The following is a 17,753-nucleotide window of genomic DNA, read 5'->3' on the forward strand; positions in this document are numbered from 1 at the left end:
ACTTGTCCCGCCCACCCGTCCGCCCCACTTGTCCTGCCAGTCCCCCCCACGTGACTTGTCCCGCCCGCCCCCCCCTCACTTGTCCCGCACGGCCTGGATGGCCTCGGCGGCGCTCTCGTAGTTGTGCTTCTCCATGTGTCGGTACATGGTGCTCAGCTCCACCTGCCGCCGGAAGTAGATGTCCACCGAGCTCTGCTTCACCGTCGCGTAGATGAACTTGTCGGAGGGATTCCTCAGCTGCAGGGCCAGAGGACAGGGCTCGCGGCTGCTCCCGGGGCCCACCCCAGGCAGAGTTCCGCTGACCTCACGCTCCCCGCCCCCAGCCGGCCAGGCCTCACCCGTGGGTCGTTGATGCCCGTGATGCGCTCCTCCGGCCGGTCCAGCACCAGGAAGGCCGCCAGGTTGGCGGTGTAGGAGGCCACGATGATCATGGCGAAGCCGGCCCACACCATGCCCAGGATGCGCGCTGAGAAGCTTCGGGGGGCGCCTGCGGGCAGAGGACGGTCAGCTCCCGGCAGGCGGGAAGGGGCGGAGCGGGATGCGGCCGGGCGCGGCCTCACCTTCCCCGATACCCGAGTTGAGCAGGACGCCCCAGGAGAACCACATGGCCGAAGACAGGGTCAGCGCGTCTTCCTCCTCATCTTCACTGTTCACCTTGAACCGGCCGAAGGGGCTGCGGGGCGCAGAGGGCGGGCGGGAGAGGGCGGGAGGGGCAGCCCTGCCCCGCCCCCTCGCCCGGCTCCGCCCCCCGCCGCAGAGGGAGGTGTCCGGCCCCCGGGCCGCGCTCACCTGAAGCGGTCCAGCAGGTACAGCATCACGGCCACCACGTGCACCGACAACCCCACCAGCAGCCACAGCGTGCTCTGGAAGGGCTGCATGAACGAGTCCAGCGTGCTCCGGGGGATCTCCTGCAGGTGGACGGTTGTCAGCGCCACCCGAGCTCACGCAGGACCCCACCCCAGCCGCGCTGGGCCCTGCCCACCTTCTTGACCAGAATGGTCAGGCCCTGGTACTTGAAGGGCTTGGAGAACTCGATGTACTGTGCACGCTCGTTGTTGATGGTCAGCGGCGCCACGATCATGTCCGCCTGCCCGCTGAGCAGCTCGCCCATCATCCCATTCCACTCCTTCTTATTGCTGTTGTTCACCTGTGGGGCCATACAGCCGGTGGGCGCGCGGACGCTGTCAGCGCCACTCCAGCGACAGGCTCCTGCCCGAGCTCAGCTCTTGGGTCCACCCACTCCAGACCCCAACCCAGTCCGTAGGCCCCGCCCGCCCCGCCCACCCCGGCCCGGTCCGTCCCTCCTGGCACCCAGCAATTCACGCGTACCCGCTCTTGAGTGCCGAACTTGCCATCAGCCACCAGGTGCACCTCGTAGGTGAAGTTCATGGTGCGCGCCAGCTTGATGAGCAGATCGATGCAGAAGCCATAGCAGCACTGAGGCACTGTGTGGCGAGCTAGGGACGCAGCGGGGGCCGTCACCGCGAGCCCCCGGCCCCCCCGCGCCGCCCCGCGCCGCACCCCAGCCCCGCGCTCACGGCTGCCTGGCGACGTGTCGTTGGGTCCAGTGCAGATCACTTTCTTGACCGGGTCCCCATTGACGGTGAACTCCTCCTTGCATGTGCCATCGCTCAGCGTGGGCTTGACGTACACGAAAGGCTCCTGGTGGATCGTCACAATCTGCGGGGGAGGGGGAGGGAGAAGACTCGGCCTGGACCACCCACCCTAAGCCCCCAGACTCCCCTGGACGCCCTCCAAATCCCTGACGTCCCCCCACCTCCAGCCGCTGCCCCTCTGCTCAGCTCCACATCTTCCCTGGCCACCGTCAGCAACATCCACCTGTTGTCCCCTAGAGGGTCCCCAGACTACTCAGCGTTCAGAAGGCTCATGGCTTCCTGAAACACTGTCCCCTCCTCTTGGCCACTTGTCTTTGGGGTATTGGCTTATGCATTACTCCCTCCGTCAGAGCCTGCTGGAATGTCCAGTCTGCCCCGCACCTTCTCTGATTTCTCAGGGATGAAAAACTCCCTGTCCCAGCCCAGAGCATGCATCCTGCCCCCCACTGCCTACCATGAGGACAGGGGTATGACTGGCATCCACCCCGAGTCTGTACAGGACCTGGGACCCACAGGGATCACCCTTATCTGATCACCTGGCCTCTCCTGGCCCTCAGCCTCCTCAGCAGTGGGCATTTGACTACCTAGCTTTGCTCCCTTCCTCTTTCCTCTGTGGTCACTGTCCTCTCTCTGGTAGCTTGCCTCTCAACCCAAGGCCCCCTTGAGGCTCATGCTGGGGTTCTCTCTTCTCCCTGTCTTTCATGGGCCCAGAGGCTGGGGGTGAGGAGGACACATATGGGACATGGGGGGCTGAACCAAATGCAACATACTGACGAGGGGCCCCAGAGGAGGTGATGTTGGAATTGGGCATGCAGAGTAGGCAGGGATCAGTTTGAGAGGGACCGTCTGGCACACTGGGGAGGGTGGGTCTGCAGGGGTGGGCTGGCCAGAGTCTCAGCTGCAAGGGCAGCATTTTGACTTTTCCCCCCTGGGGGATTGGGAGCACCTGAAGGAGCTTATTGCTTTGTAAACTTTCATCATGTTTTCTTTTAAAAAATAATGTTTTTCTATTATACAAGCAATATATGTTTGTGCCTTTAAAAAATCGGTGAGACCAAAAGACCTTGTACAAAGCCATCTGCAATCTGGCAGCCTGAATGGGACCATCTGGCCATCAGTGTTTGGGCTCCTACTTTCAGACTTTTAAATACAAGATATCGAACTGCTTTGGAAAAGCCCACGCTACCTGTTGTGAACGATGATGACTGTGAAGGAGGGATGAGCCCAAAGGAGCAAGGAAGGGAAATTTCGAGGGGAAAGGCCAGCCGAGGAGGAGCCCCCAGAGGCCCAGGGAGAGAGCCAAGGAGGGAACAGCCTGCTATGGGGAATGCCCCGGTGGTGGGGGACAGGGCCAAAAGGACAGTGTGACTCAGTCATGGCAGGAGGCTGTGAAGACTGGGGGTGGGGGTGGGGGTGGTTAGGACTCCCCAAAGGACTGATGAGTGTGGAAGTGGCATCTCAAGAACCAGAACTCAGGGTGGAGAGTGCTCAGCTGAGGTCCACAGAATAACTACCTAGTGGTTCCTCTGTCCCCTATCAGCTCATCCCCAGGAGAGTCCTGTCCCACACGGCTTCTCTAGACTTTAGTGGAGTTGCATCAGGAGAGGCACTGGAGAGAGCCCATGGGATGGGGGGCCAGCAGCTTCTGCTCATCCCTCCACCTGCTCTCCCTGCTTCCTCTGTGGTGCCAAGTGTGGCCTACAGCAGCCAGGTGCCGGTCATTCCCCACTTCCTTCAGTCACTTTCATTGGCCTCACTGTCCCCCCACCCCGGGCCCGAGGAGCTGGATGGAGCGTCAGGGGTGTGGACGCTGGCACAGGGGGGCAGGATCCCTACCTTCAGCCTGGTGGACATCTGGTACCCTCGGGGTTTCTCTGTCTCTCCACCTGGCCAGATAATCTTCCTGTCATTGGGGATGACCTGGGGGTGGGAGTATGAGATGGAGGGTGGCCACGCAGGGGTCTTGGCCCCAGGACCCTAAGGCCCCAGCCCCCACCCCCTCATGACCCCCACCTACATGGGTGCCGTTGTAGATGCCCACTTGCACCAGCTTGCGGTTTTGCAGGTTCATGATGCTGTAGTTAGCAAACTTCCGATCCCCATCCTCATTGAACTCCACGCGGCCTGTCACCCCGTCTGCATACTTGGAAGACATCAGCACTCTGGAGAAGGCAATGTGGGCAGACTTATCAGAGACGCTCCCTTTCCCTGGCCTTTTGAGCCCAAGCCCCTTCTTCTGTCTCAATCCCAAGAAGGAAAGATCAGCAGATGTCAGACCCTCGTGCTGGGCATCTGGTGGACGGTGTGCCGGTCTGCCAGTCTGCCAGCACCAGACGGATAACACAGCTACGGGAGCCCAGTAACTCCTGAGCACCAGACCCTATTCGAGGGCTTTCTGTGGATTGGGACATTCCCTCCCAGCAGCCATCCTTGCTTCACAAAGGAGGAGGACTAAGTCCAGGTAGGATGCAGTGGCCTGTTCACCAGCAAGTGGGGGAGGTAGGGTTGAGGTCCTGTCTTGTGTGTGTGCACTCGTGTGTATGTGTGCACACGGGCCATATATGTGAGCACACGTGATCTTTGTGTGGATGCACCCCTATGCACGTACCTGTGGCACGTGTGTGTGCCACACGCCTCTCTGAGCCTGTGCCCACATGCTGCATAGATCTGCAGTTGCGCGTATACTCCTGTTGTGGGCACCATAACTGTTCTGCACATGCTACTCAGTGTTTGCTATTTAGTGGGGTGGGTGGATCTGGTGATGGGCTGAGTGGTATAGTGTCCAGGGTGCTGTGGCGTATGTCCTGCCCCCTTGTGGCCATCCGCTTGGGCATCTGGCCAATCCTGGCTCTCTACAGGCTTGGTTTCCGTCCTTGGGGTCTCCTTTGTCTGATCTGCTGGGTCCCTGGAAGCCCCCTGTCCCCAAATGCAGCAGGAGCCTCCTCCCAAGGGTTGTCAGCCACCCTGTGTAGGTGGGGTGGGTCTCAGGGTTGGCTGCAGTGTTAAAAGGTGGGGTCAGGAGCAGTGGAGGCAGCCATGACGTCACTGACATTTGAAGCGTTAATGTCAGTGTTGGAAATGAGGTGGATGATTAGCACAGTGGAAATGCAGGTGGTGGTGGTGGGAGAGAGATGGGGGAAGAGGAGGGAAGTCGGGGAGATGACTGTATCTGCACCTGCTGAAGAGAACTACTCCCATCTCCTGAGAGGCCCTGCCCACCTCTAGAAGAGAACCTCTCACACTTCTGGAAGAGGCCCCGCCCACCTCTAGAAGAGAGCCCCTGTCCACTTGGAGAAGAGAACCCACCCAGTTCTGGAAGATAGTCCCCGCCCACATCTAGAAGAAAGCCCCGCCCACATCTAGAAGAAAGCCCCCGCCCACTTCTGGAAGATAGTCCCTACCCACCTCTAGAAAAGAACCCCGCCCACTTCTGGAAGATACGCTCCGCCCACCTCTAGAAGAGAGCCCCGCCCACCCCTAGAAGCTAGCCCCGCCCACCTCTGGAAGTTAGTCTCCACCCCTAGAAGAGAGCCCGCCCACCTCTTGAAGAGCGGCCCTGTCTTCCAGATGTTGGTATTGCCCACGCAGCCCCGGGGCGGGTCGGTGATGTTCTCCTTCTCCAGTAGTTCGTGCACTGCCTGGGCCACCACTCCCACGGCGTCGCTGATGTGCGCTGACTCGTTCTTGCCATTGATGAGCTGCAGTCCGATGATGCCTGGGGCGAGTGTGGTCCAGCGCTTAGAGCCCGTGGGGAACCCCTGCCCACCGGGACCCAGAGAGGCCCAGCACTCACCGTCCGGGGCGTAGCGCAGAGCGTTCCCTGAGATCTCGCGCTCCCCCACCAGCCACACGTACCCGGAGCCGGTCATGTTCAGCATCGCGGCTGCGCGGTACACGGTGGCAGCGTCGTCCTCGCTGTGGGGCAGAGGGCATGACGAGCCAGGACTCCAGCCCCTCCCCACCGGACCTACGGGTTCTCCTCTGGAGTCTGGGTCTGTCCCCGCCTCCCCCCCAGCCCTGCCCTCGCCTGGAAAGAGCCCTGGGGACACTGCCGACGTGACAGGCCCAGCCCTTCCTGGGTCCAGTGATGGTGCAGAGGTACCAGCCTGCATCGCCAGCCCACACCTGGGCCAGGAGACCGCCCCCCCCGCCCCCGCCCCGCAACAGAGGTGAGGGGGATGGTGGTGGAGGGTAGGGATGGGGTAATGGGGCCCAGACCCCCAGAGCTTCCAGCCTCTCTTGCTGGCCCTCTGCCTTGGTGAGCAGGGTCAGGGTGCCCCAGATGGTAAGGGATCATTGTTGATTGCTCGCTTGCTCACCAGGTGCCAGGCACTGCTCTGAGCGCTTTACACGGACTCTTGTATTTAATTATCACGGTATCCCTATGCAGCGGACATCAGTACTATCCCTGTGGCAGGAGGGGAAACCAAGGCACCCAAAGCACACAAGTAATGGTAATTGGCAGAGTTGGGTCTGTGCGTGGACAGTCGCCCCAGAGCCCATGCCCCTTCGACCTCCTGGACAAGCCCTACACGTTCTGGTTCTCCACATCCACGCATGCAAGTTGAGGGCGGGGGATGCTCCGGGTTGGTCAGATGGTGGTGGGACCCAGTGCCTGGGAACTGCCCTCCGCATTGCAGCGAAAGCTGCTCGAGAGAGATGCGTGCCGAGAGCCGCTGCCCAGCAGCTGTGCATGTCCTGCCGCCCAGGGCTGGGGCGGTGGCAGGACGCAGTGCAGGGCCTTGCCTTGGAGGCACATGTGATCCTGAGCTCTCGGGGTGTCCGAACAGGTGAGCCCCTGTGCACCTGGTCCCCAAGGGCTCCCCTTGTCAGGACAAGGATCTGGGCCTGGTGGGGCTGTGGGGGCCCCTGGGGGTCCTCCCCCTGCTCTGACCTTCCCTTCTCTACCAGCCGGGACCTGGCCGCAGATGGCCCGAGACCACAGCTGGCATTTGGCTAATGCGGGGTCCAGAGGGGATGGGCGGACTGTCTGAGTGTTGGGTTATTTTCACAATGACTGACTCTGGAAACTAAGGTGGCTCTAGACTCCCTAAGGGGCCTGCCCCCAGTTTTCTCAAGGGTTAGCCAGAGAGGACACGCAGACCTTCAGTGTTTGTTCTACACGACATGCTCCTGCCCGATGTAAGCCATGCACAGAGAGGTGCCCCGGGCAGCACCTCACCCGGGACCAAAGCAGAGCCTCCAGCCAGGACTGCCCAGTAGGGGCACAGGCTGCCCAGTGAAGCTGGCAGAGAAGCCCGTCTGCGTGACACGACTCAGTTCCGGGACGTCTGGCTGAGTGGACCGCGTGCACCCCCACGCTTGTGTCTGTGTGAATGGTTATGACCGGTAGAAAGGTGGAGGCAAAATCCTGATCAACCCATCAGACTGTTTTAGGGAAGTAATTGGTCCCAGAAAGGACAGTCTCAGAAGGTAAGAAGGAAGTTGGAGACACAACCTCTCTACACTCCATAGAAAGTTGCTCAGAAATTAAGACTGGCTTCATGAGGCCTGTCCACAACATGCTCTCAAGGGCCCTCAGGCAGGAGGAACCAGTGTGTCAGGTGTAAGTACCGGGGTCAGGAAGACCTGTGTGTGCCGACCCCTTGCCTCCCTGGCTCCTGGGAACTGGGGCGCGCGGGGCGGAGGGGGCCCCATCGTGCAACGCGGGTGTCTGTGTTCCCAGGCGCCCAGGTGTGAGGGGAGGGGTACCTTCCGCTCTTCCCAGTCCGGGCAGGAGCCTTGCGTGGGTCCGAGGGCGGTGTTGGTGGTTGTATGGGTAATAGCAGTGCTCTGCCTTTGTTGGCAGCGTATGTTCACGTGGGGGAAGTGCGTGCGTGTGGCGTGTGGTGTGCGTGTTCCTAGAGTTGCTCTGTCCTGGTTGAAGGGGCCTTCTGGTTGTTAGCTAACTGTCCATTTGCCCGTCTGTCTGTCTACTGGTCCACCCAACCGCCCATCCTTTGATCCCACCACACCCACTGAACCTCTCTCAAGCCCCATGATGAATGAGGGGGAGTATAAACAAATTGAAAAATCACACGGAAGGATCTGGTGGGGCTTTTCCCGTAGGGCTTGTTCTGGGCAGGGCTTGCCCTGGGAGGGACGGGGCAGCCCCTGGCCTTGCCTGGGCCTGTTCTTAAACCTTCCTCCTGGAGCCCTCCCCACAGTGCCCAGGGTCAGTGGTTGGCGTGAGCCCAGGTTAGCCGCTGTAAAACAGGGGCAGAAGGGGATGAGCTCCTGGCTCTGGTAAGCGAGGGGCTCCCCGCCTTCCAGTCCAAGGAGCCTTGGTTGGCCCCACCCTCCCCAGCACCGGGAGGTGGGGCACCGGGGTCTGTGTCAGGGATTTGTTGACTGAATGTCCAAACGGACACCTGCCCCGCAACTCAGAGTATTGCTTCCTCTTTGTGGTCTGCCGGACAGCAGCATCTGGGGAACGCTCCTCTGGGCAGGGTGACCCTGTTGTCCTTCTCCACTCTGTTGGAGCCCAGTGGCGCTTCTAGGAACGGGCAGACCGGGGTGTGTCCATGTAGGCCCTCCTGGCTATTCCATGGAGCGGGGCTCTTCCTTTTCCTAGTCCAGGGGCCTGGACTTTCCCTTCCCAGGGGAACTTAGGCATTTACAGACAGGGAAACTTTTGCTGGGTCTCATTTCCAAGGTCAAGGTGGGGGTCGGGCGCTGGCTGGCCATAGCTTGGTTTCCACAGGTCCCTAACTGGTTCCCTTCTCCTGCTGCCCACCCCATCTGCTCCAATCCTGCCGTCCCAGGAACCGTCTCTCCTTGCTGTGGCCCTCTCCCCTGGGCTCACCTGCACACCCACATGTCCCTTCCCTGGGCTTTTCCCCTGAGCCCGGCTCCCAGAGTCCTGGGTCACATCTCTGCCCTTGGGCCATGTTTGCCTTCCTGAGGGCAGGGACTTCTCCATCTCCCATCTCAGAGCAAGCAGCCACAGGTGACTAGAAGGAGGAAGGATGGACAGGTAGAGGGTGTTGCATCGGCCAGGTCTCCAGGTATACGTGGCGGGGGTGGGGGGGCTCTCCTCGACAGGGCATTTTGGAAGCTGAAACTCAGCATCAGCCCCGCAGTGCCCCTGGCCCAGGGGCAGGCCCCAGGCGAAGTAGGGGGAGGGGCCCAGCCCAGCCTCACCTGGCAGAGAGGATGATGACCCGGGCCTCCAGCTCCCGTGCCTCCATCAGCAGGGCCGTCACATTCTTGGTCCCCGGGTCGAACTGCAGCACCTTCTCAGCCTGCGGTGTGAGCGGGAGTGTTAGCAGATGGCTGGGGCAGGGCCATAGCGCCTCAGGGGCGAGAGTCGGGCTGCAGCTGCTAGGAGCCCAGAGGCAGCTTAGCTAGGGCCTCCGCGGCCTGCACCTGCCACCTGCACTGTGCACCTGCTTGCCTGGCTCCTGCCTGGCCTGGCCTGGCCTCGCCTGCTGTCCTTTCTTCAGCCTGCTCGCTCTCCTGCGCTCGCTCCATCTCTCTCCTGTCCTCACTTTTGCACTGAGCATGCAAGCTGAAGTGGGCCGAGACTCAGAAGGATGCGTGCAGCGGACAGGAAACAGAAAAGAGTTTTGGAATGCAACCGGGTGCAGAGATAGGGCCGACTTTTCCAAAACCACGGGAGATCCTCTCAGGCCTGACCCTGCAGGCCCCTGCAGGAGCGGCTGGACCGACAGGGGCAGGCGGGCAGGTGGGCGGGTGGGCTCCCTCCTGGGTTCCGCGAGGAAACCCTGGGGGTCCCAGAGATTCGCATGCACTTCCCAGAGAGCAGCTCCTCCTGCGGCCGGCCGTGCCTGCTTCTCGGTGCAGGCCAAGGCTGAGGCCGCGGTGGGCGGGCCGCGGACACCCGCGAGGCCCGCTCCTGCCCTCTCCTGCCTGCCGCTGCCTGCCTCACGACCTCACTCTCCTCCAGGCTCAGGCCTGCGGCGCAGCACAGCCAGGCCGACAGCGGCCCTAGTGGCCGAGGCGCCGGAGGCCAGGGCTCCCTAGTCGGTGGGTGGCGTGCACGTCCATGCATATATACCTTGGGTCCGCGCTTGTTGTCATAGGACAGTTGGTCGAGGTTTTCATAGTTCCTTTTTTTACTCTGATGAATAATGTGCACAGAGAAAATATGCAGACACAGAAGAAGATTATAAACGGTTGAAAATGACGGCGCTGAAGCAACCACACCACCTCCTCGGCACGTCTGCAGACGGGCACGTACCTGGAGCTCGCAAACACCGCGGCCCGAGCGGGCTGGGGGCCGGGGCAGTGCTGGGGGCGAGGGGGCACGGGGGCCACCGGGGCTCCCGGCCACGGAGCTGTGCTCTTGGAAAAGGTCACACTTGGGAGAAAGGGCGGCCCTGTCTGTGTCCCTTTGGGGTCCCACCTGCCTCCCCCACCCCTGCCATGCACCTGCTGTGTGGTCCCAGCAGTGCCCGCCCCACCCCAGGCAGTCCTGAATGGGGGTGAGCAGCCCCTCCCTCAGGCCCTGTCCCCTCTGTCCCTCCCCTCCTGGCATCCTCCCCTCTATCTCCCTTAGAGGCCCAGGTGCCTGTTCTCACTGATGAGTGTGTGCAGAGCCGTCGGCCCACGTGTGCACTGGAGAGCGAGTGTGATAGGACTGTGTGTGTGCGTGCGTGCGCACAGGGGTGGTGTGCCTCTGCGTGCATCTGTGTGAAAGTGTCAGCCTACACAAGATTTTGGTGGGGAAGTGAGGGTCAGTGCCATCTGCGCACCCGTGTGTGTGTGGGCAGGCGTGCGGGCACGTGAGCGGGTGCATGTGTGAGTTGGTGGGGTGAGTGTGTCTGGGGGCTACAGACCTGTGTGCGGGTCCAGGCACGGTCTCAGGCTGTGGGAGATGTGAAGTGTGAGCGGATTGTCTTGGGAATGACCACATGCCCCTGTGAGCAGGGACGCACGTGGGTGGGTGTGCAAGGACACGGCCGGTAAGCGTGTAAGTGAGTGTGTGCAGCCACCGGTGGGCCTGCCAGGAGGTGACCAGCCTGCCAGGCTCTGGGGGATGCTGTCTTGGGAGGAGGGGGGCCCACGGCGCTGGTGGTCAGCCCTCCCTCTCAGACTCAGCCAATCTCCCACAGCAGGGCCCCCCCCCCGCCAGGAACCTCTGAGTCTGCCCTCTGGCTTCACCCACCCCAGCCGGTGCCCTCTACTCCCTGCAGGGGCCTGTGAGGGGCCTGGGGTTGGCACTAAATTGGTTGAAGCCAGCTCTGACTTCGCAGACAGAACATGCTTCCCGCCACCCCCTTGGTCTGGCCTCCCCGGGCCCGCCCCAGCCTAGGCCTCCCCCCACCCCGCTGCGGGCTCGGCCTCCATCCTAACTGAGGGGCCATGGCACAGGGCTTGAGCGCTCAGGGCTCTGGGCTGGGTGAAGGCGGGACCCTGGACTTCCTCAAGCTGGCAGTGGGGGCGGGCAAGGAAGGGGGTGGGGGTCACATGGACCCCCAGAAATGGCCACTCTGCCCTCTCTGCGGCCCCACAGAGTGGGGGCCAGGCTGGGGCTGCTGGTCAGTGTATCTAGAGCCAGGAGGGTAACTGGTCTCTTGGAGGAACCCAGAGCCCAGCCCCATGGTGGGAGTGAGGTGAGGAGGGGACAGCCTCGGGGCTCGGTGGGGGGAGCGGGAGGCCCCAAGGGGGCAGAGCCCAGGCAGGGCAGAAGGGGTGGCAGCTGTCTGTGGATGAGCTTCGGGGAGGACAATGGGCGGCTGAGAGGGGGAGGGCGGCAGGGGCGGTGAGGTCGTGGAATGCAGGGAGGGAGGGTACCGGGTCCTTTGGGGGAGGGGCACGACGCGCGGTCGCTGGGGCTCCGGGGCCGCTGGGGGTCGGGGGGGGGTGGGGGAGGAGGGGCGGGGCCGCGCCCGGTCTGGCTGGGGCCTCGGCCCGCTGGGGCTGGGGGGCTGCGGGGACGCGGGCGCAACTGCAAGGGGCGGGGGCGGGGGCGGGCCTTGCAGCCGCGGGAGGCGGAGGGTGCTGCGCTGGGCGGGGTGGGGTGTTTGCGGAGCTCCAGGTGGTCCTGCCCTCGCCCCGCAGGGACTGACACGAAGGAGATTTCGACTAATGGCAAAGCGAGTGAAATGAGCCGAGAACAGGCTGGGGCGGGCGCTCGCCAGACGTAGTGGTGCTGACCATGCACGATGGAAAGAAAGGGTGTTCACACACGGGCCACAGACACAGCGCAGGCAGCGCGCCGGCTCCTCCGGCTCCTCGGCTCCTCGGCTCCTCCTCGGCTCCTCCCGCCCGCGGCCCGGGCCTCACCTTGGACTCGCGCTCCTCCAGCAGCGTCTCCAGGCGCTTCTGCGCGGCCCTGCCCTCGTGGTCGTCGCTGACCAGGAGGATGATGTGGTTCCAGCTGTAGACGCGCATCATCTCGAACCACACGCTGGACTGGTGGGAGTAGGGCGGCACCGTGCGAAGGAAGCTCAGGTGTATGCTCTGCGGGAACACAGGGAGGCTGAGGGGCCGGCGGGGGAATGGGGGCGCTTCCCGCACGCTGCCCTCCTACGGCTGCAGACGCCAGCAGACCCCACAGCCCGGGACCCTGCTTCCTCCTAGCTCTACCCTCACACCGCTGGGGGCCACCTGCCAGAGCAGAGACCCCAGTGCCCCTGCTGTCCCCCACGCCATCCAATCTGAGAAACAGCGCTCGGTGTCTGCCCAGGTCTCTGGAACTGTCCCTGACATGAGCTCCCCGGCTCCCTGGCGGCCTTCCCGGCAGAGCCTCTCAACGATCCGCACTGGGGCTTCGCAGGGCTCCTTCCCAAATTCACACAACTGTAGTGTTTGCCAGAAGTCTTTACTTGGGGCCAAATACTTCTTGTCTTCAAGTCCAGAGGCTGCTGCTTGCTGACCCTGCCTTCCTTCTCTGTGTGTACATGCAACTGCCAGGATGGGGCAGGACGGGGCAGGAGCTCGCAGCAGGCTCTGCCCTCTGCAGTCTCACCCCTCCATGTCTACCCAGGGAACGCTAGTCCCACGCTGATCTTGTGGTCCTCTGAGATGTCCACATCATTTCTCCACCTGCTCCCTCTTTGTGGCCTGGGGGGCAGTGCCTTGGAACCTGAGCGCAAGAATGCCCCTTTGCCTCTGGCCCTCATCCCCTTGCCAGCATGGCTGCAAGGGGATTGTAGCTGGGGTCTCGGACTGGCTCTGACCCAGGCCTTCCCGGTCTGTTTGTTGGGCACAGACTGGCCGTGGATTGGGACCCTGAGTGGGGCCAGGGCGGAGTTGTGAGGTTTGGTCCTCATGCTGGACCAGGGAGTTGGGCCACAATCTGAATCTGGGCTGGGGTTCTGCCCTGGGAGAGGGTGCCTCCTCCCAGCTGCTTTCCTGGGTGGAGCACAGTTCCTTCCTTTTGCATACGAGGGGACTGGTGCCAGACAGCTAAGGAGGTTGGAGGGCACAGGAAAGGGTCCCCCACTTCTCTGCAGCTGAGGGCTAAGTGCATCTGAACAGTCTGGGTGCCTCAGTTACGTGCTGGGGCTTCCAGAGCCTCAGGGAGGAGCTGTCGTTCCAGCCTCCAACCGGCCTCTTCCCTTGGGGGCCTCCTGGACAAACTTTGGCACTGACCTTACTTTCCCCTGGCCTCTGGACAGACCCATCCCTGACCTCCCCAGACCCCCCTGGCCCTGGCTGGGATGACCTCCATGCCTTAGGCAGCTTTATCTAGAACTGTGGACTCTCAGCAAGATGGACTTGGAGGGGATGAGAGACTGGGAAGCCCCCAGCACACAGCCCCTCCTCTGGCCCCTCCTGATCTGTATGCATGTAGCCCAAGGTCTGGAGGAAGATGTGGAGCAGGCTGTGGGGCCCTCCCAGCCTCCTGGTGGTTCTTGGCTTCCCCAGCTGATGAGTCGTCCCAGGATCTCTCACAGCAGATGCTGTGGGAGAGCTGTGTGGCCTAGAACGAGTTCCCCACCTCTATGGGATACCAGCTCGGTGACCTCTTGGCTCCTCCAGCTGCTGTTCCAGGATTGCATGGCTCCAGCCAGACCCCCATTCCCCACCCGGGGGCCACAAGAGTCCTATATGCTGCTGAGTGTTGGTGCTTGCAGCCCCAGGGCCTGCAGACCCCAGTATAGCCTTTCCTGCCATGAACTGCCTCCTCCATTACCCTGCACACATGCGGACATCTTTTTCACTTGTGCCCTGCAGCGGGAAAGGCTGGGGACCCACAACCTCATGGCTGTCTGGTGCACCCCTTCCAGGCTTTTCCTACCCTGACAGTGCTCCCTCCAGCTCTCCAAAATCCACTTGTCTGTCCCTTCTCCCGGCCATGGGAACCTCTGCTGCTTCCGAGGGCTTGTTGTTGGTGCCTGTCGCTTGACAGAGTGAGTGTATGTGTGTGGGGGGGCATGAGTATAAGTGCATGAGTGTGCCTGTGAGTGTGTGTGTGATGGAGCATGAGTGTGTGGGAGGGTGAACACGTTGGTGTATGTGAGTGTGAGTGTAAGAGTGTATATGGTGTGAGTGTGCATGTGTGAGAGTGTGTGTAAGAGCACCTGAGTGTTCATGGGAATGTGTTTGTGTGTGCACGTGAACTTGGTGTGAGGGTATTGTAAGAGCATGTATTATGGTGTGGGTGTGCATGTGAGTGTGCATATGTGTGAATGTGTGTAAGAGTACCTGAGTGTTTGTTCATGGGATTATGTTTCTGTGTGCACATGAACTTGGTGTGAAGGTATGGGTTTATTTGTATCCGTGAATCTGTGTGAGTCTGAGTTTGCATGCTAGGATAATGTGTATCGGTGTGTATGTGCGTGCATGTCAGTGAGTCTGTGTGTGTCTAAGGCTCTGTGTATGGGTATGAGTGTGTGAACATGCATGAATGCATGAGCTCATGTCTCACCCTGCTGCTCCTCGAGCCCAGAGCCCGTGGTCTGAGCGCCTCTGTGCCTCTGCCCTCCTCCCTCTCCCCAGGGTAGCTGCCAGTGGCCCTGGGCTGCCGGACTCAGCCACTGGGTGTGAACACAGGAACAGAGCCAGCTGGGTCCCCACTGAGTGGTCAGGCTTACCTTGTCTGAGTAGATGGACATACGGGTGGTCAGCCCCAGGACGGGGATGCGGTAGAAGCCGGCTGTGTAGGAGACGGGGGTGGGAGTGAAGTGGTCGTTGGGGGTAGGTGGGTGGCTAACTAGGATGGTGTAGACCTGTGGACACAGGGGACAGGGTCAGCTCAAGTGGGGGGTGAGGGTGGGATGGGCACTGCACTGGAGCTGGCTGCCCAGAAGCAGTGGAGGCTGAACTCAGCAGGCCAGGGGTGGGGGTATCCAGGGGTACCGTTTGTGCGCACGTGCAGCCCAAGGGGTACACACCCCCAGGCAAGGGGACAAGACCCTAGAACCATCCTCAGAGTCTACAACAACTGAAGGGGCGAGTGAGTCAGAGGCAGAGCAAGACTCCGGGGGCAGACAGGACACACAGGGAGATGACAGACCCCTCCCCGCACTTCCCCTGCCTGGGGCCTCCCTTGACCCCTCACACTGGAGGGACTGTCCTGGGATGTGTATTGAGACCCTGAAAGGGAAGGCATAGACTGTTCTCGGGTTGTCTCAGGAGGTACACATCGCCCCCAGCATGGGCTGGCGAGAGTGGCTGGTTCCGTATCATGCTGACGAGCACACCCACTGTCCCTCCTGGCCGTGGAGGCCAGTGCTCCAGAAACTGCAAGCTGCTCCCAAAGGTCTGCATCTAATACTGCAGATGGAGCTTTGTTGGGAGAAGCCAGGCAAGGAGTCACGGGTGCCCTCAGTCCTGCAGGTGTCTTCCAGGGGCCCGCTGAGCTCAGCCTAGTTTGAACCAGACCCAGTCCTGACTTTGAGCACTGACCACATCCTCGAGAAAGGAGAGTGCTGGGGAGGGGCGGGCAGCCTAGCCTTCCTGCCTGGACCACGGCCCCTGCAGGCAGGTCTGAAGCCGGTGGTTCAGTCCTCCAAGGCAGGGGAAGGGTGGTGGCAGGGAGCAGACGGCTTGGCAACTCCCTGCCACCCTCCCGTTAGAAGGACCTGTGTCTGTCCCAACTCCGCCTTCCAGTCTGTGAGCCACAGGGCCCACCTCTTCCTGCTCATGTGGTGGGGGGTGGCAAGCTCCAGCCCCATACGTGAGGCGACGGATGCCAAGCTAGCGCAGCCCTCGCCCATAGGGTGCACCCCGCGAGGGGCAGCTGCTGCCGTCACCGTCACCGTTGCTCCTGGCACTGGCTGTTCTCTGAGGGAACAATGCTCACAGACGGCATAACTGTGAGGGGGAGGAGGGGACCCCAGAAAGGGCCTTACCCGGACTCTCTAATTCCTCTTCTTCACGTCTCTCCCTCATCCCAGATGGGACACGTGACCTAAGCTGCTGGCCACGAAGACTTCACCCAGTCTTATCTCTCGTGCTCGGGGCTGGGAGCATGGAGGTGGCTTGTGAGGTGGGGAGGGGGAGATTTCTGAGCAAAGCTCAGCCCCAGCCTCTGCAGTTGGAGCTGTTTGGACTGGCTATCCCTTCCCGGGTCCTCACCTCCAGTCTGCACCCAAAAGTGCCCAGTCTGTGTCTGCGTGAGTGTCTGATCATACAGGTGTTCACAAGTGTGTGCTGGAATATGCGTGTGTATAAATGTATGCCCCAACATGTCCTTATATGTATGTGCATGTGTGTGCATGATTGAGCCCCTGTTTGCATGTGCGCCTGGGTGTGCCAAGCACCGTGTGGCCCATGAGCGTGTGTGTCCATGGCTGTGCATGTGTGTTGGGCAGATGTGTGTGAGTGAGCATGTGCAATCGATTGTGTAATGCTGATGTGCATGAGTGTGTGCTAATGTAAGTCTAGGCATCTCTGTGCATAAACACAGATGTGAATGCATGCATGCGTGAGTGTGCCCGTCCACCGATGTCCAGAGATGTGCTGTGTCTGGCAGGTGAGCAAGGATGAGCATCATTTGGCCCAGTGTCGGTCCCGACTCTTACATAAAGGGCTGCATTGCAGTGATCCCGTGGATTCATTGGAATTCAGCAGGCAGCACGGCACAGGGGCGGACAGCTCTGACAGGCAAAATCCTAGGAGTCATGTCCTCCCCCGCAGCGCTGGTAGTCAGCGGATCCCACGCTGTGCCGGACACCTCCCACATGCACAGTCCCTGCTCCCACCCTCCAGAACACTCTGCTTCAACACCTGGGTCATTTCCCATCTCAGACAAACCCATGGATGGGGGGAGGGGAGGGAGGAAGGGAAGGAGGTCTAGAAGCAGAGACAAAGATGGCCCCAGGCCCCATCCTGTTTAAAGACCTGCGCACAGTGCGTGCTTGGGGCTGGGAGAGCACTTCTGCCCCTAAGCCCAGGATACCCACCCCTCACCGACACAGTGATGAAACAAACCATGAAATGCTTGCCACGCGTCTGCACACATGAGTCAGGACCTGGAGCCCTGGAACCTTGTGAGGACTGACCAGGGTGGCAGGTGACCAGTGCGGGGGGGGAGCAAGATGCGGCAAGATGGGGAACTGGTGTTTGGCTGCTAGTGAGACCAGCCCTTTCCAACATGAGCCAGCTCGCTTCAGGGTCCTCTCTTAAGAGGGCTAGGAAAGAGTGGGATGAAACTGGGACAGTAGGAGGGATGAAGGGTAGAAGAGGGAGGATGGTGGGGAGGCGGTGGGGGGAGGGGTAAGAGCTGCGCTGCGGGAGCCCTGGTGGGGGGTGGTGGGCACCTGGCTGGAGATGAGGTCCTCGCACACCGACAGGGCCATCTGGATGGCGTTGGGTTTGTGGGTGACGGAGGTGGCATTGAGTTGGATCTTCCAGGAGCCATGCCGCTTGTTGGCCTGGTTCACCGCCTCACGGAACATCTGCTCGTGCTTCCGCGTGCTCAGCACAGCTCCGATGTTGACGATCTTGGGGTCGCACGCGGCGCGGGCAAAGGAGCAGGAGAAAAGCAGGGCGAGTGTCAGTAGGCGCATGGTGCTCATGGGCTCCGGGCAGAGCCCTAGCTCTGGGCAGCGCGAATACGGGGCCTTCGGCGCATCCCCAGCGGGGTGTCCCGGCCGTCCTGGGCGCGCCCGATCCCGCGGGCTGGGGGCGCCACGTCTTCCCCCGGAGCCGTAGTCCCCGGACGTCTGCGGGAGGGAGGAGGGCACCCGAGCCCTCGGTCGGCGGGCGCTGTGCCGGGCA

The 17,753-nt window shown here is 61.6% G+C and overlaps 1 protein-coding gene across 7 annotated transcripts in view; it reads right to left on the bottom strand.

Annotated features, from left to right (window-relative positions):
- GRIN1 (glutamate ionotropic receptor NMDA type subunit 1) overlaps positions 1 to 17,566 on the bottom strand; it is a 23,760-nt gene extending 6,194 nt beyond the window's left edge. For 3 of the 7 annotated variants that reach the window (XM_035016626.1, XM_035016624.1, XM_035016623.1), the window contains exons 1-16: positions 17,294 to 17,551; positions 14,624 to 14,758; positions 11,868 to 12,044; positions 9,637 to 9,699; positions 8,760 to 8,860; positions 5,410 to 5,531; positions 5,157 to 5,331; positions 3,634 to 3,778; positions 3,453 to 3,536; positions 1,539 to 1,680; positions 1,330 to 1,457; positions 983 to 1,147; positions 790 to 908; positions 561 to 673; positions 339 to 487; positions 80 to 237 (exon numbers count right to left, since the gene is read on the bottom strand). In XM_035016626.1, coding sequence (XP_034872517.1) covers positions 80 to 237; positions 339 to 487; positions 561 to 673; positions 790 to 908; positions 983 to 1,147; positions 1,330 to 1,457; positions 1,539 to 1,680; positions 3,453 to 3,536; positions 3,634 to 3,778; positions 5,157 to 5,331; positions 5,410 to 5,531; positions 8,760 to 8,860; positions 9,637 to 9,699; positions 11,868 to 12,044; positions 14,624 to 14,758; positions 17,294 to 17,551 — 2,234 coding nt within the window. Of the gene's footprint in view, positions 1 to 79; positions 238 to 338; positions 488 to 560; positions 674 to 789; positions 909 to 982; positions 1,148 to 1,329; positions 1,458 to 1,538; positions 1,681 to 3,452; positions 3,537 to 3,633; positions 3,779 to 5,156; positions 5,332 to 5,409; positions 5,532 to 8,759; positions 8,861 to 9,636; positions 9,700 to 11,867; positions 12,045 to 14,623; positions 14,759 to 17,293 lie in introns of all 7 variants that reach the window. The other 4 variants (XM_035016628.1, XM_035016625.1, XM_035016627.1 and 1 more) reach the window with 2 other exon arrangements.
- Between the last annotated feature and the right edge of the window lie 187 nt (positions 17,567 to 17,753).

This window comes from Mirounga leonina, unplaced genomic scaffold (assembly GCF_011800145.1).
Source record: "Mirounga leonina isolate KUSES-001 unplaced genomic scaffold, KU_Mleo_1.0 Mir_170, whole genome shotgun sequence".
In the NCBI taxonomy this organism is placed as follows: Eukaryota; Metazoa; Chordata; class Mammalia; order Carnivora; family Phocidae; genus Mirounga; species Mirounga leonina.